Source organism: Podarcis gaigeae, assembly GCF_964106915.1.
Source record: "Podarcis gaigeae genome assembly, chromosome: 7".
Taxonomy (NCBI): Eukaryota; Metazoa; Chordata; class Lepidosauria; order Squamata; family Lacertidae; genus Podarcis; species Podarcis gaigeae.
In genome coordinates this window covers 58,701,370-58,724,874 of record NC_139683.1, presented here as the reverse complement: position 1 = coordinate 58,724,874, position 23,505 = coordinate 58,701,370, and the positions used below count along the sequence as shown (strand labels likewise).

The 23,505-nt window shown below is 41.9% G+C and overlaps 1 protein-coding gene and 1 long non-coding RNA gene across 15 annotated transcripts in view; one reads left to right on the top strand and one right to left on the bottom strand.

The window, feature by feature from the left end:
- Window positions 1-23,505, top strand: part of LOC310848256 — a 388,509-nt gene that overhangs the window by 292,332 nt on the left and 72,672 nt on the right. For 8 of the 14 annotated variants that reach the window (XR_014566218.1, XR_014566219.1, XR_014566222.1 and 5 more), the window contains one exon: window positions 14,548-14,614. The exons of 4 other annotated variants lie outside the window; for them this stretch is intronic. This is a non-coding gene — a long non-coding RNA (uncharacterized lncRNA). Of the gene's footprint in view, window positions 1-625; window positions 1,852-2,546; window positions 2,674-2,816; window positions 2,978-5,471; window positions 8,630-14,547; window positions 14,615-23,505 lie in introns of those variants that run through there. 2 more of the 14 variants (XR_014566230.1, XR_014566231.1) reach the window with 2 other exon arrangements.
- PRL (prolactin) lies at window positions 3,861-13,499 on the bottom strand. Its single transcript, XM_083747066.1, has 5 exons — window positions 13,186-13,499; window positions 10,748-10,929; window positions 8,898-9,005; window positions 5,604-5,783; window positions 3,861-4,327 (listed from the first exon to the last, which is right to left on the bottom strand). The coding sequence occupies exons 1-5, from the start codon at window positions 13,223-13,225 to the stop codon at window positions 4,136-4,138; spliced, it is 702 nt and encodes a 233-aa protein (XP_083603192.1). The 5' UTR covers window positions 13,226-13,499; the 3' UTR covers window positions 3,861-4,135.

Genomic DNA, 23,505 nt, shown 5'->3' with positions numbered 1-23,505 from the left:
ACAATATACAGTAAAATATAGTTTAAATGTATTCAAGCACTAGGCAATGTCAGTAGAAAAACAACTGCAGCCTGAAGCCTGGATTGAGTTGCTGTATCAGTATAATTGAAGCTGTCCAATATGACCAGGATATTATGAAAGTTTTAACCGGGTGCCAATGGGTGTTCTTCTTGAGGAGAGTGTTTCAAAATGAGGGACTATTAAGAGAAAACACACATGCTCTGCTCATCCTCCTCCATACTGAGAAGGAGCTCGGGTGACAATTGCAGTCCCCATGCAGGTTTATATGGATATAAGTGGCAGTCCTTTGCATCAGAGTCCTGAGCCATATAAAACTTTTAACGTCAAAATCAGTATTTTGAATTGAGCCAGAAACTTATTAGTAGCCAGTACACCAGTGTTATATATTCATGCCTTCCTGTTTCTGTTAATAGTTGCAGGTTTGATCCTCGTATGGGACAACTGCATATTCCTGCATTGCAGGGGGTTGGACATGATGGCCCTTAGGGTCTCTTCCAACTCCATGAGTCTATTATCTAAGCTTCCATACTGTCTTCAAAGGCAGCCCCAGGAACCCAGGTTCGTTCTGCTGCTTGAGCAAGTTGCTGTTGGCTTGTTTGCCCAGGTGTTCAACATGCCGCGAAGACCTGCGTGTGTGGATGAGGAATCAGAGCTCAGATACAACAAGTATAACTTCCGTGTCAACTAAAACACATCCAGCAACAACCTGGAACTTACTCCGAACTGTCAAGATAGGCAAACTTCTTAGGCTTGCCATGTGAAATTCTCTTGAGCTTCCTGGAGTAAAGACAGAATACAAACAAAAAAATTAACAAGCATGTGTACAGAGTGGTTCCATGCATGCTGCCCGGTGAGGTTCTTACAGACAACAGTTTCAGAAGCTGGTTCAGGCATCACACATCAAAGTGGGACTGCAGGGCCATTTTCTCTTCTGCCATCTCCAATTTTTCCTACCAGCATTCTTCACATCTCGGAAATGCCAACTGTGAGAATTCTATGTCATACTTTCACTTTGAACTCATTGTTGCTCTGGCTATGCCAGTGCCTGATTTCAGGTTAAAGGTTTTGGTTGTCATGTGGCCCACACCCAGCTATGTGTTGACATAACTTGCATCTTTCTCTTCTTAGATGAAAGCAGCATCATATTGTTGTCTAGCACCCGCTAAAAATAAGTACATTTGAGCTCCCCCCCCCCCCCCGCATTGGGCTGTCTTGTACTCAATACGCTGACCTGGAAGATTCTCTGATGAAAAGAAAAGTAACCTCAGTCCCCATAATTCCACACAAATAGTTTAAAACATTTCCCTAGTATCATCCTTTGCACACACAAAAAGTTGTTCAGAAAACTCAGAAGTCACTATTCCCTTTCTGTGCTTGTGTGATACTTAAGAAGTAGTTTTTTTCTGACAGGCAATGAGACAAAGTCTTCCATTTCAATATTACAAAGAGCAAACCATTGCTTTTTATTTCTGTTTCATCCTTTAGATACACCAGGAACAAAAACACCAGCCCCGTTTAAGCTATCTGCTTCTGACTGGGTCTGCTTTTAAAGATTTCCTGTGTGGTTTTTGTTGGCACTAAGTCTGACAGAAGGGACCAGAATCTCTGTGACCCACTGGTCCTGCTGCAAGTACCATAGGCAGGCAAATTAATTAAGCAGCCTTTGCACTGTAAAATGGAATAAGCCACATTGAAATGATGCACACACTTCAAAACCATTCAAAGGACAGGACTGGGATGATAAAGCATCTAGACGTTTGGTCTGAACCACGACAAGTTCCTTTGCTTGCACAAAACAGGTCAGAAATTTCCAAGAAAGGGACCTCTCTGGTAAGATCATCAGGACTTCCTACTTCTATCCATGTTACAAGCACGGTACAAACATTTATTAGTCTTATTTTATGCTGTGGAATGCAGAAGGACATGCAAATCTTGCAGAAATGGAAAGTCTGGGCAACCTCTTTGGAATTTAAGAGAGGATGCAGCTTAAGGTTTGGTCCAAATATTTGGGTTTTAGCTTTATCACAGCTAGGTAATCTAGGTATAGGCATGGGATCATTACAGTGGTCTCATTAAGAATAATTTAGAAGCTTGCCTGCTTTAAGTTCCTTTAGTACGGGAACTAAATTTAGCTGTTTGCACAGCTCCCAGTAAAACTGTTTCCAGCACATGACTGAGGTTGCTTTGTATGCATTTCTGTAATAAAACTGGCACACACCTGCCTTGGGTGGTAGAGTAGGGTGGAGTGACCGAGGTACAAGACAGCCTTGTTGGTAGAATTGGAAGCCTGGTCTCTCCATGCAATACATGTTCTGCCTGCCCCTTAGTCCTTCACCGGTGTGAAGGCTGAAGTGCAGTATGCCTGGGTAGTGTGAATCAGACTTTCAAAGACCCTGTCTGGGGACTTTGGGGGGAGCAAAATGATCCAGCCACAATCCACAAAGGTATCTGGACAGCCCATTTGTTTTCAGAGTAAGTCCAGAGTCTGGCACAGAGCTAGTTATAAACTGTGGATATTTTCTCAGTTAAAGTGAAAGGTCAAAATGATGCTCATCCCCTGCCATGGTCAACCCAGAGATGCAGACTGGAAGCCGGATCCAACCAGCTCAGTATAATCCCCAGAGAGTTTCCTTGGCCAGCAGCATCCATGATGTAAGTGAGAAGTTACCAGAGACGCAAGGAAACTCAAATCCAGCTTGATTTCAAATTAAACCTCTGAATCACTGAATCATCACAACAGTTTATAGTGATTTCGTCAAATTCCCTTTTCCTGTTTTTCTCTCTCTTTGTTGCAGTCAATGCATAGAGGACCACTCTCTTGTGCTATGAACCTATTAGTGTCACTCAAAATATACAAGATCATTTATGCTGGGGTGTTCCAGCTTGCTTGCTTTGTGAACAAAGGTTTCAGAAAGTGATTGCTTGGGTCTCTATGTAAAGGACATGCTAACAGATGGTGAGTGATGTCTTCCACCTGAGGCTGACCACAAATGCAAAGTCTGTGTATGGGACCTTGTACAGTGGTACCTCGGGTTAAAAACTTAATTTGTTCTGGAGGTCCGTTCTTAACCTGAAACTGTTCTTACCCTGAGGTACCTCTTTAGCTAATGGGGCCTTCCACTGCTGCCATGCCGCCGCCATGCAATTTCTGTTCTCATCCTGAAGCAAAGTTCTTAACCTGAGGTACTATTTCTGGGTTAGCGGAGTCTGTAATCTGAAGCGTCTGTAACTCAAGGTACCACTGTAGTGGCTATCCAAGACTGCAGTGGTCATCACTTGGAAACACAGCTCAATAAAAGTGTTTCTTAAGGAGGTTGGTGAGAGTTGGACAGATAACTAGCTCTAAAATGCTCTGTTCTTAAGGGCTAATACCAAGGGGGAAAGGTGATGTTTCTAATTATTTGCAGGTCCCTTCTGGATTCTACCCACAAGAGCCAATCCCTTTGTTGGCAGTTATTCAAGGTCAAAGTAGAGCTCTGTTCTGGATAGTAATAATGGTATGCTCCAAGACATATTGATAAGCTGCTTTCCAGAGTTTGTTGTCATCCAATTCCATATAGCACAGAGCAGGAAAACGCTCTGTAGGCATTGTAGCAATTTTTAAAAATATACAGTCTATTCTTGCCTTAATTGTTGGCCACCCAGATTCTTTACAAAGAAGAGTTTCTGATATTCCTGATGGTAGACAGTACAGCTTCTGGAAAAAAATAAATATCTGCACTTAGTTTCCTTGGCTGAGTGGAGCATCAGTTGTACACAAGCTCCATAATCTCTGGCCACAAGTCCCCAGATGTTGGTAACCAAAGGAGGAACCAAAACCAAGTTCAATTTCAAACACATTTTTATATTTCAGCATTTTTTTATGTTTTTATTGCATGGTTTGCATATCACTGTGATTAAAGCAGACAGTAATGTACTCTTAACAGAAAAGAATGGCTTTTCTGAGAGTTTTCAGACATGAACAAATGGTTTGCATCTCACAAAAGGAAAAATAACATGGACATAAATATTGTACCACAGGATGAGTTTTTGTGTAAGGCCTGCAATGGGCAGTGAAAAGCAATGAGGCTAAGAGCAGGTCCTTTTGAAGGCGTTAGGTGCTAGCTCCAATTGCTCAACAGTGACTGTCATGGATGAGGCGACACTTCAAGAGTTTCAGATAGCTGTCAATTTTGTGTGAGTCCCTGCGCAAGCAGTGCAGCAGATTGTAGAAGGCAAAGAGGCGAGAATCTTCGTCAGCCAGCTGCAGAGATGGCAGCCCCGACCATCTAGAATAGACTTCATTACCCAGGTCACCTGGGTGAACCTAACGAAGAAGAGAAAAATGAGTATCGTTAGCAAGCATCCCAGAGACAATGTCTGTATCAGATCAATATTTAGAGAATTACAACATTAACACTTAAAGGGTTGCCCAGTATTTGTTTGGGATGAGAGAAGATTCTTGCTTAGGTTTTAAGAAAGCCAAATGAAATTGTGGGGAAAAACCCCCATCTCGACAGGGAGAACTACATATTTGCTCCAGACAGTAAAAGAAGAAAGAAACAGCTCATGCTTCAACCACTTGAATTGATCTCCATGATTATTACTCATTTACATTGCAACTCTGCTGTGCAAAGTGCTTTCCCAGGATTTATATGTATGTATCTGTAAATAGAATGCCGTACTATTAGCTCGAATGATGAAACAGTGACTCCCTTGGGTGATATGGAAGTATTCAGGCGTGAGAACAGAACTTTAAATATAGCACTCAAATTAGAATTCCTTTGTCCAAAGGATAGCTGCCTTGTTTTGAAAGCACACCGACTTTTCTTTGGGAGCTAGCAGGATTTGTGCACTCAAATGGTTGCAGCTTTCCTAATTTCCTGAAATCTATAGGCTTGAATAGTCTTAATTGTGTTGGATTGGAGCCAATATCTGGAGTAGGGAAGAGATGAAAACATTACCTTGTTTCCTGTGAAGGGAACCATCCAAACAGGTGGGGAACCTGTGGCCCTCCAGATGTTTTTGGACTACAACTTCCACCACCCTTGAGCATTGGCCCTGCTGGCTGGGAGGTGGATCCAACAACATCTGGTGGGCCACCGATCTAGAAGTTGCAATCAACTTGTATTGCCTGTTTTCAAATTGAGCAATAGGCCCTAAAAACACTGATTTAGAAACCTAAAGGGGGGAGAGAGAGTGTTCCAAAGAGACATGTTAATTATAGAATAGTGGGTATAGCCTTTCCTAGAACACACTATTATTAAAGGAAAGAAGAAGATTGCTGTAGTGCTCCACCTGATATTGTGTAATTAGTTCAAGGGAAGGAAATAGAGAAGGGTGTTAAAAAGAAGAAGAAGCATGCATAACAGGCAGAATGAATGATAGAACTTGCCCCCATTTAGACATAAGCAATCTAGGGCTTATGGTAGCTTATCACCCCCCTTGTTGTCATTTCTGTCATTTTCCAGTTCCTGGAGGTTGACCATCTGAGAGTGTGTGTTTGGAGCACTTGTCCAGGCTCATTGAGTAATTTAGAACGCTGGATTCTGCAGAATACTGTCCTATGCAGCTAGAAGAAATCCCAGGTCCTTTCTACTTACCCTCCCAACTATTTTCTCCATCCCATCCAGAAGCCGTTTGTTTTGCTCTTCAATCTCCATGGCCTTCCAGAGAATGGTGTCAGGAGCCTCTTTGATTCTTTGGACCTCCGAGACCAGATGTAGCAGAGGGTCATTCCAGGAACGGAGAACACTCAGCACTAAATTTAGCAGGTCTTCATGCTGCACATTAGAAAACCAAATTATATTTTGTTAAACAATGCCACAAGATTTACACAGGAGACAAATAATCCTAGCAAGTCATTTTTAAAACTTATTTGTTAAAAGTCTTCTAGCCTGACCTCAATTGTCCTGGACTCCTGCCAGGACTGCTGTAATGCACCCTGGTTGGGGTTGCCCTTGAAGACTGTCTGGAGTTACAGCTAGTGCAGAATGCAGCTGCTAAGATGGTAAGTGGGGCAGCCCAATGGGACCATGTATCAATCACTAGCTGCCAGTGAGCTACTGGGCCCAATTCAAGGTGTTCATACTGGTGTACAAAGTCCTGAACAGCTTGGAACCCAAGTACGTAAAAGAGCATCTCCCTCGATACCAACCACCTTGGCACCAATGATCAACAGGGGAGGCTGGATTAGTGGTTACACTCTATAGGCTGCTGCTTGGTTGATGTTGACCTGTGATAGGGCCTTCTCAGTGTTGGTTCCCCATTTGTAGAATGCCTTTCCTGGTGAGATGTGTCTGTTCCTATTTACATAGGCATTTTTTGGTGGAAAGTCTCCTGGCAACCCTGAAATTATAAGCTGTGAGTGTATGTGACTGTTTTTTACATATTTTAGTGGTTTTAAATGGTTTTAAATAATGCTTTTTAATTTTTAACGGTAATTGTTTTATTGTTTTGGTGTTTGCCATCCTTGGCTCCTCCAAGAGGAAGGGCAGGATAGAAAACAACAGCAACAGCTATTGTTGTTGTTGTCTGTTCGCCATTCTTCTAGACAGCGCTAGAACCCATCAATAAGACTTTGTAAAGTATTTCCAGAAGTCTGGCATTTAGTGTCACTGGTCCTGTGCTGTGAGAGATTCAGTAGGCATTCTTACTTTTGACTTCCAAACATTTCCTGGCGACTTTTAAAATGCTGACAGGCCTATGCAGCTGTTTAAATCCTTTTGACCAGCCAGTTACTTTAACGATTACTCCATTTTTCATGGCTTTTGCATGTTTTCATATACGCACTGTGCACCTCCCTGATATTCTATGAGAGAGTGGTAGAGAAATATTTTTTAAAATAAATAAATGGAAATAATATCTCTGGGCTAACTGGGTGACAGAATCCCCTAAGTACACATTATCAATAAACAGTCCATGCACTCTCCAGCGCTGGTAGACACTGCTCTGTTCAGCCTTGTTGAATGGAATGCCCTTTAATCTGATGATTAGTTTAAGCATTAATGAGACAGTTTTAGAAATACAGGATCTGGAAAATATTTGAAAACATAATGGAAGATGAAATCTGTGGTAGGCCACTTAATACCTTATCCAAAGCATTTCTATGTCTACGTATAGCATGGCAAACATGCCCAGGCATGGGTCTGATTCCCCTTTGATGTGTTTTGCTTCTGGGGAGATTTCTTTTGAAACTTTGCCACTGCTTGGGGTGAGCCGGAAGATCAAAGGGGCTTTTTCTTTCCTGGGATCCTCCTAGACATTTTGCTGCCCTTGAGACCTCTCTAATGTCGACACCAACACTTTTCACTTTGCTTACTGTGGCAAAATACACGTACCCAGCGGCTGAACCCTTTCGCGCTCCCTAGGTCGGGAGAACTGCAACACTGTGAAGTTCAAATGCTCACGCATCAGCTCTCTAGCCAATACAAATAGCAAGAGGGCTGTGTCTCATGGCTTGGTTTCTGAGGAGGCAGATTATTCAGTGGATAAAGGGAACTTAGAAAGAAAACTATTGCCTGGGAATCGATACAGCTTTGGTTCTACTTCAACATTTACAAATACATCCAGAAATTTTCCCACGAATTCTAATTACCTTGACAAGTGTATGGACTAGAAACTTACTTTAAAAAATAATTATTATTTTAATAAGATGCTTATTAAATTTTAGAAGCTAACATACTGTGAGAAATTATATGACACACTATACACTCTTGACAGTTGGTATTCACCACTCTTCCTCTCTCTTTGCCTTTGTCAGTTGTACTCCTGCCTTCCTTTACCAGAAAGTCACACCTCTTTCCTTGGAACAGAATAGATATCAGGCCTGAAGAGCAGGCTTCGGGACTTTCCACAGGCCACACATCACCCCCAGGCCCAACACTCACCATCGCTTTTCCATGTCCTCAAGTTCTTTTGCCTAGCAAGAATGTCCCTTTGCACTGTGATAAAGCCTCTTGCTTACTGTCAAGATGGAAGATTGAGACATGACGTTTGCATGGCTAGAATATAGCTGACTGTAGAGAGGTAGGCATCACATCCGTTGCCCCACCTCGCCACTCCAGAGGGACAGTCTCGCCCCATACTTTCTTGACTATGAATGGATCTTCCGATTACCTAGAGCGACGTGGGCAACAGAGCCAGAGCAGGCTACCCAGAGTTAACATCCACCTTGCAGTATGCCCACCATCTCCACGATGGCTCACTACCTGAGGACCCCAGCCAGCACAACATCCGGCAAAGCTGACTTAACAACAGGCATGATGTGTCTTTTATTGTGAACTGAATAGAGTGTTGGGGGTGTGGAGTGTGTGTCTACTAATTTAACAGTGCTTAGCTTGTTGTTGTTTTAGTTGCTATTTTGTTAATGTTGTTTTATGGATTCTAAATGCTGTATTGATTTGTTAATATAATATGACTTTTGTTGTGATTGTGGTGTTTAGCTTATTTTTTTAGTTGCCGTTTTGTTAAATAATTGTAAATATTTCATTGATGATTTGTTAATTATATTATTTATGCTGCGTTTGTGATGCTCTGTTATGTTATTGTTATTTATTGTTAGTAAGCTGCTTAGAGATTCATTTGAATGAAAAGCACAGAAATTCAATAAATCAAAATAAAATCAAAATCAAACTTGCTTTTTGCCTCTGGCTCCACCCACTCAAGGTATCACTAACTTGTCCCACTGATTACAGTGGGGACTAAATTAAAATAATCATGGCCCTGGATCCAGCCAAGGATTAATGCCTTGTAGATTAATGCCTTGCAAGACTTCCTATGGCCACTTAATGTGGTGGTCCTCCTTTCCTTCTGGACTGAGTCATTGAGACCTTCTAATCTAAGCTACTCATGTGCTTGTTCCTTGTTCTGTTTGCATTCAAATAGGCAGAACTCACATGAATCTGCTGAGCTTGTTCCTTGTCTTCAGGAGTGGTTAGGGACGAAGTGTGGCAGCTGTTAATGGCTTTGGCAATAAACCCTCGGCCCTGAGCATAGCGTTCATCCTGAATATACAAAAAAATCAGACTTAGTACAGTAGATAACAAGGAAAGAAGAATAAGTAGTAGTAAGAAGAAATAATAATCAGAAGTTACTTCTTCTTTGCAGTTGCTGCTCGTGTGAAATGTATCCTTCAGTTATGCAGGACTTTAATTTCGTATCAGAACCTTATTACACGCCCCTCTAAGACTGTGTCAAATGTAATTTGCTTTAAACTGTACTGTGGAAAGAATCACTTTTGGGGATCAGGTTTCTCCATAATCTGCTTATAAATAAGAGGGTCTCTGTTTTGTAAAGTGATCCATAGACTGTGATCCCACTGAGTAGTGTGGGATGAACATTTCTCTCTCAATACCTCTCTGCCAAACTCCAAAGCAACTCTAGCGCCTGGGTCTTTTAATTGCTTCTCTCCTACAAAGCATTCCACTCAGAAAACCCTTTGTTACTTTGTTTTGCTCCTCTAAATGGTTTCTGTGTATAAATGGCAGTGTTTTATTCAGTCACGCCCATCTGTTGCTGCTGTTGTGTCTCCTAAGAGCGTCTCTTTCCTTTGGTACGCTGGACCTATTGAAGAAGACCTCCTAACCTACCTCACTCCCACTTCTTAAACTTAAGGTGTCTTAAGGTGTGTAGAAACTTTGCTTGCTGAGGTATATCTTTATTCCTGCATTCCCTCATCTGCAATTGAAGCCTTAAATACACTATCTTGCTGAAATTCATTTCAAGTGTGTATAGCTTTCTCCTCAATCCTTAATACTGCTTTAGAAAAAGTAATGATTATTAATTAAGACTTAATATAGTTGGGAAAGTTTACACGGCTTCAATGACGATACACAAAAGAACCTGTGAATCTTTATTCCTATTTTAATCATACTTGGCTACCATATGAGTATGGTCTTATATTGTAAACTGCCCTGTGATCTTTGGGTGAAGGGTGGTGAATAAATGTTTTATACACACACACACACACACACACACACACGTGCGTGCGCACGTACCTTGGCTTGAATGCCACAAACCCGGAAGTAAGTGTTCCAGGTTGCAAACATTTTTTGGAAGCCGAACGTCCGACACACCTTCTGCTTCCTGTGTGCAGGAAGCTTCTTCAGCCAATTGGAAGCTGCGCCTTGGTTTTTGAACGGTTTTGGGAGTCAAATGGACTCCCGGAATGGATTAAATTTGAGAAGCAAGGTACCACAGTTTACATTCAAGGTAGATTTGTCCAACTGGCCTTTCCGAATATTGGGTGGTACCCAACCAAGTCATTCTCAGAGAAGACCCATTGGCATTGGTGGACTTAAGGTAGTTATAACACTCTTCCTGTGACTGTAGGCACTGATGTTCTTCACTCTGGTATATTGAGGGTGGCATAAGCCTTGATGTCCATTTTCATATCTACTGCTGAATGGCTGGATGTTGTGGTTTTTAATGTTATTGTTTGCTTTTATATTCTAACTTGCACACCACTCTGGGGTCCTACAGGGTGAAAGGTTGTCTAAAAATAGCATACAAAGCCCATTGATTTCTTTGAGCATCTCTTAGTCAAACACCGCCTAATAATCATAACAGTATTTAGCACCATACTTGTGCAATTTCCTATTCTGAAAGGGAGGCAGAAGCAAACAGAAAGGCAGACACAAATTCCCCTTTGCTAGAGAGTCCCCCCCCCCCCCATTTCTTCATGTCACCTTTTAGTTGGAGTTCATTTTGTAGAAAAGTATATGGCAAGAAAGGCTTGGGTACTTACAAATTCATTGAACATTTCCGAAGACAGGGAGTGGATATAGTGTGAGAGTTTGACAGCACGGTCAAAAAGATCCCCAAGAGAGACCTGGCAAGTGTCAGACCCATTGGGACAAATAGGTGATGATGTTACACCCTTCCTTGACAGGTACACGTTAGTAATCGCCAGGATGGCCAGCAACACACCTGTTCAGGTAAACAAGAACAACAACATCAGATGCCCATCAAGTCCAGAAAGTGAATGGGAAACTTTCCACATTATTCTGCCTCCTCCTTTAATGCTTAACTTCATTAAACCACCATATGTGAGGAAACCAACTTTTTATAGATATATAATTGTGTTTGCATAAATGTAAGAGTGTGGAAAGATAGGTTGCGCCCCTTTCTTTCTGGCTTTTCCCAAGGGTTGCTTCCTTCCCTACAAACATATGGCGTTTAAATTAAATTTGAAGGAGGGTGGTGGGGTCACTCCCAAGATTTTGATTGTCCTGGGATTATGTCTGCAAATTTTCAGCAGCTGTGCCGTTTAAATTCTTCTGCATATGTAACGGGAATACAAAAAAAAACTTTAGCACACTGGAATGCATTCAAAAGGCTCCTGGATGCCTTGGGAAGGTAGTTGTGCAAACACTGCTTATACTTTAAGACCCACCCCCCTTCCAAATCTTTAATATCTTATAAATCTGTATGTTGCTTAAAAATGGTCCCATACCTTTGCTATGCAAGAAGCGTGCAGCAAAGAAACTGATCGGTGAAATGCAAATGTTTTGATTTTATATTTGCCTAAACTATGCTTTCAGCCACAAGTCTATAATAAATGTACTATGATATGGGTCCATTCTTAGGAGAAGCCATAGCTCAGGTGTACAGCACATGCCTTGCATGCAGAAGGTCACAGGGTTCAATCCCTGGCATTGCCAGTAGAAAGTTGAGATACAGTGGTACTTTGGGTAACATACGCTTCAGGTTACATACGCTTCAGGTTATAGACTCCGCTAACCCAGAAATAGTACCTCGGGTTAAGAACTTTGCTTCAGGAGGAGAAGAGAAATTGCACGGTGGCGGCAGGAGGCCCCATTAGCTAAAGTGGTGCTTCAGGTTAAGAACAGTTTCAGGTTAAGAACGGACCTCCGGAACGAATTAAGTACTCAACCCAAGGTACCACTATATAGGTAATGTGACTCTAGAAACCACTAGTCAGAGTAAACAAGACAATACTGGTCTGTGTTGACAGATAGGCTGACCTGCTATAAAACTGCTTCCTCTGCTCTGAACCTCAGTTATGTTTATCTGCTGATATTAGTACACACACACACACAATTTTCAACATCATGTGTTCTGGCTATTTGTGTGAAGCCAGTCTTAGACCTCATTCTGAAAGACTTCTACTGGGACTGATTGGTCATGATCAACTGCACAGTTATGATCCAAACAGCAACAGTAGTGCTATACTTTTATCCAGTGTTTTTCAACCTTTTTGGGGCAAAGGCACACTTGTTTCATGAAAAAAATCACGAGGCACACCACCATTAGAAAATGTTAAAAAATTTAACTCTGTGCCTATATTGACTATATATAAAGTAATTCTCTTGAATAGGAATCAAATAAACACAAAGAAAGTATTTTATAATTACTTTATTATGAAATAGTAAGTAAACAGAAATATGAAAAATTATAAAATACTTTATTTTTAAATCTTTCGAATTTTTCAATTTTCCCCACGGCACACCAGGCAACATCTCGTGGCACACTAGTGTGCCGTGGAACAGTGGTTGAAAAACACTGCTTTTATCAATACCAATGAAAACACCATCAAGTTGTGAACAAACTTTTTGAGTTCACTAGAAATCTTTTTTGAGTAAAAAAAAGAAGGTGAGAGACATTGTTGAGCCGAATGAAAAGCCACACCATATGCAGTTTTAATACTCTCAGATCATTCCTTTGCATACTTACACAAGAGTAAATTAAACTAAACTCAGTGGGACTTTGGAATGCATAGAAGTGCACGGTTTGTTACATTAGATTGCTTCTGTTACCAAACAAGTCTTGGGTTGCAGCAAGGTGAAGGCATGATGCTACACTATGTCCCATTAAATTTCAAGGAAGAGCATAATTGTAGCAAATTATGGTTTAATATGTTGTTTGGCTATAAGAATTGAGAAGAATCAATGCTCTCCTTCGTGGAAAATGCATCAAGTATAGTGTGAGGGTCTAAATCGATCATGATCCACCAGAATATTCTCTAGTGCACAGTGTGACATTGTGCAGTGTGTTTAGAAGAGTTTGTGCAAAAGTTCTAAGAAGGTTCCCTCCCTGCGTTCTTACAGAGGCTGCAAAATTACTTACAGTGTGCTTATCCATGCCTATTATGAGTGATTTTAAATTTATTCAGTTTAAAGTTTCTAAATGAGAGAAAGGCCAAAAGAGTGGCAAAACACGTACCTTTCAGCGAAAACTTCTTGTTGGTCATGGTAGAAACCATCTCTGCTGACTTGCTTTATCAATCAGAAGATGGAATATCTAGTTGCTGTCACCTTTAGGTTCCATCTTTATATACACTTTGATGCCCATCCATAAATGCAGCAGCATTTACTCCCCCTTTGCTGGTCTCTTTGCTCATCAACAGGATTCAAAGTTCATAATTACAAACATCAATAAGCCTATTCATATTCATCAAAAGTTTGTGGGCTCCAGGAAGGATACTAGTTAATTAAGCTGGTTAAAAGAGTGAGTAGACACATGCCCTGCTTTAAAAATCCTGTAAACTATAACTGTCCTCAATATTTCTTAATTCACCTTAAAATTTACGTCATTTCCAAAATTGATCAGACAGGTGACGGAAATTAGAAATTGGGGAATGTAGAATATTTATGAAGAAGAAATGCAAAGCATGTTCTTTAAAATATACTTGTCATAAGAACACTGTACACTAAAATAGTGAAGTTTAACTCTCTATTAAGAAATCGGAAAGAAAAAAAATAAGCTAAACTAGCAATGTGTTTAGATCTTCATTTGATAACCATTCAACATTTTCTTAGTCAAATTCTGAGGGGGTCAACTATAATCAACTATAAGATTAACACATGAAGAGAAGGATGTGTCTCTTGATGGTGTTTTTAATAAAAATTAAGAGAAAATAATATAATTATTTGTATGTGATAGGTGAGGGTTGTATTCAGCTAGATCCTGTTTGGAGTCGACCCATTCAAATTAATGAACTTAAGTTTAGCATGTCTATTAACTTCAACAGGTCTAGTCTGTTTAGGACTAGTGTCAAATACTGTCCTAAATGAGCAGGAGGAAACTTGATGTAAGGAATCATTTATTCCTGGGACGTGTAGCCCTGTGCCTCTATCTCTCAGTTTGCATTCTTATGCAGGTTCTAGCTATAGCCGGGATACTGAAGTGTGTGAGCTCAGTGAAGCCAAATCCAATAATAAAACTGAAGAGTGAATATAAGATTTGGCTAAAAAGGAATTTCAGTGTGGGATGGCTGTGCCAAGATTCACCAGGGAATTTGGGGATATGGAATGGATGAATTATTTCTCATCACTTCTACGTGGTGAGAAGGTGACAGTCTCTTGTTCTGCAACCGCACATTGAAGCCATAATTTGTGCCTTTGAGCTTTAGGCCTTCACAACTGTAATGATCTCCGCAGGAGATTCCCCTTGAAGTCCATTGCAAAACTGCAGCTGGTGCACAGCAGGGCAATCTATCTTTTGGTGTATGTGACTGTATGTGGGGTGTCACCAGGAGCACACAACAACAATGTCCCATAGTCTGGGTTTCTTCTTCCTTTCCAGGCTAAACAGAACTTGTGCAGAGTTAACAACTGAGCAAATATTATCAGCGGAATCAGTGAGGATGAAGGTGGGTGCTCACAACCATTTGCACATTCAAATTAACAGTGCTTGATAGCTCCAGTGGGTTTGTATGGTTTTGCTTGGTAGATGAATACTTAGTGAAAAATCATAGAATCAGTGCGTTGACTCAAACTAGTTTGTCACATGACATTAGGCCATTCACAAGAATCCTTCCTCACACAGAAACCCACTAGAAAATAATATTGATCGTGAACAAAGGTGTGTGTTGAAATAATGACCTTAGACAATTTCACACCAGTACCCAAAAGCATAAAATGATTCCCCCTTTTTCTATACTGAAACACAGTTTTTATAATGACACACAGAGATGGAAAGTGAAGTACGGAAAATGGCGCCTTCTCTGAATGTGCTGTCCAAAGTGACTGTATTGTGATGCTGGCCCAGCAGTTGTTTCACATGAGCTGAACACTCTTATCGAATGATGTTTTTCAGGCATGGTGGGTGAAGCACTATGCTGTGTACACACACTTACTAAACTTGCTAATTACCTTTGGGTTCAGAAGGACTAGGCCTGCCCTGCCATCATTTCAATTTTCAACTAGTCATTGCAGCTGAACCCGTAATGTCTATGCATCAAGATAAGATGGAATCACACACATATCTGTTACAAGTTGAAACTGCGCTGCCATTGGCCAACATTACTCAAGTCTTTGGATTCTATATGTGAAAGGTCTGGAACGGGGAAGGTCAGCCTTTTTTTCTGAGGGCCACATTCCCTGAGGAATAATCTGTTGGAGGCAGCATACTGGTGGTGGCTAGAGTGAGAGCTGATAATGGGTGGAGAGACAAAGGTATCCTAGATCAACTAATCTAGAAGAAAGGCCATTCTGCTTCAGTATTCCCTACAGAATATTCTCCATCCTATGCACTGGGTTTAAGAGATTACTCTCAAATAAGATTGCAGAGGCTTTTCCTTTGCACAACAGACCAGTATAGCTCAGGAAAACAAGTGAAAGTAATGTCCTTGTGTGACACACACACCTGGCAGAAGCCTACCGATTTGCTTTCAGGCAGTTGGGGGAAAGTAAGCTACTCAACTAGAAAAAAGTAAATCATTCTTTAAAAATAAAATAAAATATTGCCCCTTTTAATTGAAAGAGGGAAAGAAGGGAAACCACTATAGAAAGCTGGGGGAAATAAGGAGGAAATGAACAGGAAAGAAGAAACTCTAATGGGACGGAAGAATTGGGCTGCTTTAGGAGGAGCCAGGATGAAATGAGGTCAGAGGACAGGGATATTAAACAAACAAGTTTAATATTATACCAGATGTGATGCAGTGTGCATGTATATGTATCTATAGATGTATACAGGTATGTACAGTGTGTACATATATATTATTATACTGCCTTTCAGCTTTAAGAAGAGTCCAAGTAGTCAACTGAAAACAATTAAACACCAACACACTTAAAAAGACTCAATAAAACAGATAGACAAAACCATAATTAGCTAAAACTCAAAACGCACACTACAGACCAGGCAAAACTACAGTATCTAAACTGACCACTCAGAAGGAGCAAGTCTAACTTTGCTTGGGAAGCAATTCCACAATTGGCAGGGGGGCTGCCACTGAAAAGGCCCCATCTCACAGTCTTCCTTACCTGATGGTCAGGTACATTTGGAGGGAAGCAGACCTTCAAATATTGTAGTCTTCAACTATTAAATGCTTCAGATATAATAAGGCATGCCTGGCACCACCACGATCTGTTTTTATTGACAACAAGACAAAAACATTTTTATTCACCTTAGCTTGCTTTTGGAAGTTAATTTTGAGACTAAAGTGTGTGTGTGGCCTCTTCCTCTGTTCGTCTTTTTAGTGGTTTGGGTTGAGTTGGATCAGCCCTTTTACACATGTTATTGTTGAGCAGTTCAGCTTGGATTTTTGTTTTCTTGTTTTGTTTTACTTTTGTTTGTATACTTGTTTTTAGTGTTAGTCACTTTGTGTGTGTGTGTGTGTGTGTGTGTGTGTGTGGAAACGACTAATAAAGAACCACAAGTACACTAACAAGGACTAACACCTTGAATTGGGCCCAGAAATAAATCTGAAGTCAGTGCAAATTGAGCAAGAACAGTGTAGTATATGGCAAGAAAAGCAGATGCTAGAAAGAAATCAATGAGGTATTTGTGGGGTTTATACCCAACTTGCTGTGGAACTCACTGAAACTGTGCTGGAAAAGGTACAATAGTAGGCAAAAACATTTTGAAAGGGTGATTACTACTACTACTACTACTATTATTATTATTTGGCAACCCTAGTCATTCAGAATTCTGTTTCTGGATCCTGCCCTCAGGAAATGATTTGTGTTGCATGTTACATTGCGCTACAGCAAATAACACAACTGCCACTTTAATATTTTAAAATATATTTCATTGCCAGATGTGAAACTTTATTAAGATGTTGTACTCCTTTCCTCCCTCCCCGTCCCTTCCTGCATCCTTAACGTGCAGGAGCCATCTGTGTGCATATATCAGCCAGCAACACCTCTCATCCAGTTTCCAAATCTTCTTTCCCAGTACGTATGAAAGAGCTTTGGAAATCAAATGAATAAGCAATCGTTTTAATTAATGTCCAGAACTTCAGATAGTTTAATGAATATTTCCACCCGGACCTACGCAATGGGGATACACAGAACTCTGTGAATCCATAGTGATTTCGTAACTGCTTGCGCAGGTAGGTGAAACTCCGGACCTGTCAGCAAAAGCTAGTGGGCCAAGAGAGTTGATGTCTTGGGTTAAACCCTAGAACAGGAGGTGGCATTGGAAGGTACAGCCACAGCCACACCTTACATGTCAAGCAGTGTCATACCACTTCCCCCCCTCTTCTCACCTTGACTTCAGTGGAAGGGAAATTAATGACATCAGCTCCAGGGCTAAATCTGTGGGCATGTCTAGGTAACAAGATGTCTTTAGATCCAAGGGTGCCCTATCCTTTCCCTGGCATGGTTGCATAGCTGACACAACAAGCAAGCATCTAATCCCACATTTGGGCCTTTTCCAAGGCAACTGTGGCCCATCAACATCAGGGTTGCCTACACTGACTGGCAGGAGCTTTCCCAGCTTTCCGATGTGGATCTCCCCTACCTGCAGATGATGGGCTTTGTGTGTGCAAAGCATATGCTCTATTACTGAGCTCTTCCCCATACAGTTTGGGAAGGAAGGAGATATGATGTTGGCGTGAGCCTAAAACCAGCCCTTCCCCTGCCAAACTGAATACAGCAATTTCCGGTGCATGAACAGAGCTGAGGTGTCTTCCCATTTATGATCTCCCACGCATCACCTTTACACAATTGTTTATCATAGGACAGAAGATTAATAATCTGTGCCTTTATTTTGGATTCATCCCTGATTTGCTTACTTTGTCAGTAAGGCTGGTTTTCCACATAGCTTTCAGAATATAAAATAATTTGAACTGAATGAAGGTCAGGAACTGGTTTTAAAGAACCCTACATGTAAGCAGTAGGAAATATACCTTGAGTTATACCGACCTTTTTACTCTGATTTTATCTAAAACAACTCCAGCTGTGTCATGTCTGCTTCTTCCATTCTAATTGCTCACCATAATCTCTGAGATCTGGGTCTTTCATAAAAAATGAATGTGGGGGGACTGGTTTGATTTATGTGTGTACGTGTGTGTGTTGGTAAATAAAGCAAGTAGCTGTTTCCTCCCCTCACCCCTCTCCACATAAAGGATCTTGACATTTTAAAAGTATCTTTTCAAAACGATTGTCACAGAATGGACAGATAAAGAATAAATAAATACTTTGCTGCTGTACACAAAGGTCAGTGCGACAACTCAAGGGAAAAAACCCGAAGCGAAGGAAATACAGTGGTATGCTGATTATTATTATTATTATTATTAAAAGAGGTTGAGAAATTATTCAGATTTTTCTTGCCTTTTTGGTACTGAAGTGTGTCTCATATACCATGCTGCAAACCAAAGAGGTGAATTACTAAAGTACAAAGTTAAACCGAGAACTAGATCTTAATTCATTAACATTAAAAGTAGCCTGTTGGTCATTCCTGGGGCACAAATCAAAGACTGAAGGCAGGTGTCGTATGTACAAGGGATTTAACCAAGTGCAAGAGCTTTTGCGTTCAATACAAGGGAAGGAGAGTTCCACATTCCTAAACAAGCAGAGGCTTTGACCATTCAGCCAGCACAAAATGTCAGTGCAGTGTTTCACTCTTATGGCAATGTTTGCTGGACCATGTTTGGCTGGGAACTCCTCTAGCCAAACCATTTCAGGCCCTGAAACTGTAGTCACTAAGGAAGAACGTCCATTTGGGCCAAATTAAGTGAGATCTTTGTTTGTACAGCATTTGAGAGGAGGAGTGTGCTCTAGAACAGATAGTCATGGAATTGTACAGACGGGAAGCATCTGGAAATGTAATCTTAAGTGGTGTCCAGAACCTGGTGTGAGGTGTAAGTGTTGCAGAACTGACTGGGAACGGGCTTCCCACAAACATCTGGCTGGCCACTGTGAGAACAGGATGCTGGACTAGATGGGTCACTGGCCTGATCCAGCAGAACTTTTCTTGTCTTCTAAGCTGCTTGTCCCCTTGTCACAGCCTTGACTTGATAAGTGCTAAAAGTTAGTAATAGATCTTTCCTACCATGTTCTTAGCTCTGATCTCCTTTTCTTAAGGCAGTGTTCCAGTGACAAGGGTGGTGGTTTAATGGAAAACCTGTTAAAGACACTATTAAGCTCTTCATTCATTGAGTGCAGAGACTCCAAAGACTTCCATCACCTCTTTCTGCTGCAAGGTTGGAGAACCTGTGACTCCCATCAGCCACAGTCAGTATGGTCAAGGCCACCGACAATGTTAGCCGAAGTTACAAAGAAGCCAGTGCTCCAACCTCCTTGCACATTGCTGATTTCAGCTAACCAGTCTTCTAACTGCATTGTGCGAAAAACCCAAACTAAACAAGCAGGGGGAAAACATGTGAGACTCCCCAATGGATGAAAAGGCAAAAACACTGGGTTTATTGAATAAAGTTCAGTAGAGCAATTACGGTAACTCTCTGGTGGTGCTGGAGGGATTACTTTCAGAGGTATGGGTGTTTTAAAAGCTAGATGGCCAGTCTAGGAATTCAGAATGAGGAAAAAGGAACAGGGTTTTGGAACTGTACATGCTCTGTAGCTCCAGGTGGATGCATACCCTCTATCCAATCTAGCCCAAATATCCTGATAACTGTTTAGTATTCTCTCTCCCCCAGCTATCATGGGATCAGTTGCTCAAGCTTCTTTCACCCCCTTTGTTATCTTGAATACAGGCTGCCAGCGCATGCCCAGAGAGATGTTAGTCCTGTGGTTGGGTTGGTACTGATCTTGGTGTGTTCTTCCAGACTGAGGTCACACTTATAGGAAACCGGCTGGATAAATGCTGTTCCCTTCAGTTCCGAGGCAATTTGGCATCTTGGGCTTTGACATACGTCTACAGGCAATTTTGTTTTGAAGTGTTGGAATGCCAAGTCCTGTGATTAAGTTAGCATTGCCTGTTGCATCTTTCTAGTAGCAGAATGTTCTTTTCTAAGCTAAACGTTCATCCCAGGTGCAGGAGGAGCCCAGGAAGAACAGTTGCAAGTTAACAATGAACCACACCAGAAATGCCATCTGATGCAGGGGTAGCGCAAGCATCTAGGTAAAGGCCGAAATCAATGTGTCTGTGTCCAGGCAGGGATGCACAAGTCAGAGAGCTGGTACCAACCCATTGTCCTGGAACTCTGTGCCTGGAACTAAAGGCTTTTGAGCCTGATCCTTCAGAGCATAGCTGCAGGCCATGTGGTTGCCTGAGGATTTGATCCACTCACAAGGAGTAGCATACTTGTGAGCAGGCATCCCCAAACTTGGCCCTCCAGATGTTTTGGGACTACAATTCCCATCATCCCTGACCACTGGTCCTGTTAGCTAGGGATGATGGGAGTTATAGTCCCAAAACATCTGGAGGGCCGAGTTTGGGCATGCCTGCTCATGAGCATCCATTTACTCCTGAGGAGCACTTGTTTCTCATATGGGCACTTTGTCATCTGGTAGCTGACTGAGCTTCCACCTTTAAGTGCCTGTGCTTCCTAGGACTTTTGGGTGCTGAGCTGCCACCTTCAGTTCTCTAAAGGTGCTACCTGTGTTTTGAGAAGGAGATTGGGTTGCCATGCTCTCTGAGGCGCCCAGATTCCCCTGTTCTGGCTGTTGGTGCCTTGCCAAGGGCTGCCGTTCTGTGATGTTTACTTTGGTGAGGAATCAAAAGAGGATTCCTCTCAGTGTGGGCACAACAATGAATCGTAATACATGATTAAGTGCATTAAGGACTGGCTTGCTTTGAAAAGCAGAGGTACATTAAATTAGAAATGTAGCAGCAGTTTATATGGAAAAAGAAAAAAAAAGATAAAGAAAAAAATATTTGTACTTAGAAGTTTGACTGGAGGCAATAAAGGTCTCTTATAAGACAAGAACATATATGAGTACATGCACACTAAAAACATACCTAACTTATTAAAGTGCATAACAACTGGCTTATTGTCCAGTGTGAAGTTGGAACCAGCTTGAAGTCAGAAGGAGAAGCCTAATCAATTTCTTCTGGTTTTTCAAGTGCTGACAAATATGAGAATGGCCTATTCCTCCAAGTGCAGTAGCTGTGTGGTCCAGGTTTCCCTGATCCTTTTGTTAGCAAAGAATAATCACTGCAAAGTACGCATAGGGTGGCTCTTCAAAATGGTAATCGAGATTCCCTGAGTCCATAATTGCTGTCTAAGGCAAGCATGTCTCTGCACTCACATATAAGAAGACACGGAAATGATAGAAACCACAGTGTCCTTTTTAGCAAGAGCATAACCCAGAGCTAGCTACTCTTTTAAAGGTCAATGGCATTAAATAGGATTGCTGCTTAACAGTTTTGAGTTTAAAAATTCATTAAATAAGTGTCGACGTCTACAGCCACTGCTCTAATGAATGTTTTTGCATCTCATCAAAGCAGGGTTTGTTCACCTTCACAATCTTCTTATACATTTCATATTTCCTCTGTATAGACCTTGGATGGGGAGGCCTGCAACGTTGAAAGCATGATGCTGTGGAGGGAACGCAATAGTATTGTTATTATTATTGCCAGTAAAGTAGATACCTAATGGTAATCATGGACTAGGTTTACTGGGGGTAGATTGGTGCAGAGCAATCATTTTGTATATGTGTTGGTCTTTAAGGATTCATTTTAAGTATTTAGGATGTTCTTTTTTCCAAACAGCTCACTAAATCCCTAGGGATCATCCCTTCCACCATCTTGAAAATATATCAGGTCATTAACTATGTTATTCCAAATCCTTGTTAACCCACTTCTTTAGCACAGTCCCACTCCAATAATACATATCAAAATGCATGTGTGCAATGTTTGTTTCAGAAACCTCATGGAAAACCTCACTTAGGATCCAACCTAAGTCCCTTCCCACCCCCTTTTCAGGGTTTGCACCAGATTAATGTCCACCAGGCTCAGCTCAGCCATCTGGCAGGATGGTGGAGATCGGTTGGCGTGTCTCTGTCTGAGCTGAGGATGGGGAGTCTTGGTAGTGTAGCCTGGATGTGCTGGGAACCTTCTGGCTCAACCAGAGATCTGGTAGATCTTACCCTCACTCATCTCAGCAGATCTTGCTGTAGGATTGCTCCCTTAATAGTTTATCAACATGTAATACCACATGCTTTTGGGACAGCATTTCACACTGTGTGCCGTGAGGTAGGGTTTCCTAACAGACACCAGGCTTCCCCATATATCCTTGCCCTAAGAGCAGGGATAGGGAACTTGTAGCATCTCAGATATTACTGGACTGAAGCCCCCACACTGGCTGGGGCTGATAGAGTTTGGAAAGCCCCAGTTCTTTTCCCCTAAAATATGCCTTTTATTGCTTTTCGTTTCAACACATCACTTCCACACAGTGATCAGCAGAAGTCATTTTATGAGCAATGACCTCCCCCAAGCACATGTTCAAAATATTTTGACTTTTGAAAACTATTGGGTGGCATCCAATTCACTCGTTCTCTTATCACAAGGACTTTGGCTGCACATTGGGACTTTCCTTCCTTCTCCCCCCTCCAACATCTGTTCTGGGTCTCTCCCCCCACTTGGGCAGCCTTCTGGAGTAGATTTGGGACATCCACAAGTTCTGTTCCACAAACAGAAATCCTAATAGAATGAGTGCATTGGATAATGCTCTGTGTATTGCATTTGTGACGTCTACAAAATGCGAATGTTACATCACCCTTTGGCAGAGGCATAGCGTGGTGGGGCAGGGGGTCATGGCTCCAGGCACACATTTTTGAAGGGGTGCATGGCCCCAGGACAGGCACAGAGCCCTGGCAGCTGAGGCACGGTGGCAGGTGGGTTTATCTAGCAAGCGGGTGGATGGAGGCAGCGGGTGAGGAGCCCATTGGAGGCAGGCTCCGTTCACCCTCCACGTGGGCTCCATGTGCCCACCTGGCACACGCCTCCGCCCCAGCTGCCCAGTACACCAAGGGGGCGCAACATTTGCCCTACCCCAGGCTCCAGCAACCCGTGCTATGCCACTGCCCTTCAGTGTAGAAATCAGTATGTGGTTTACATCGTCAGGCATGAGGTGGGAAATAAACTTTCTGACTGCTGGCTTTCTGTTTGGTTGATGTGAGGGTAGAATTCAAACAAGCAATCCTCACTGAGGCAGCCCTGCTGTGCAACAAAATTGTAGAATATGAGCACCTGCATGCTTGAATTGCCCAACCCCAAACAGAATTAGGCAGGCCGTCCTCTTATGTTGGATTATGGCCATGGAGTATAATTGGACTCTGTCTCCTCCTCAGGATTTCTCTCCGTCTTTTCCCCACCCCCGCTCTCCTAGCAAAGGAATTGCCTTCTGGAGGTCTA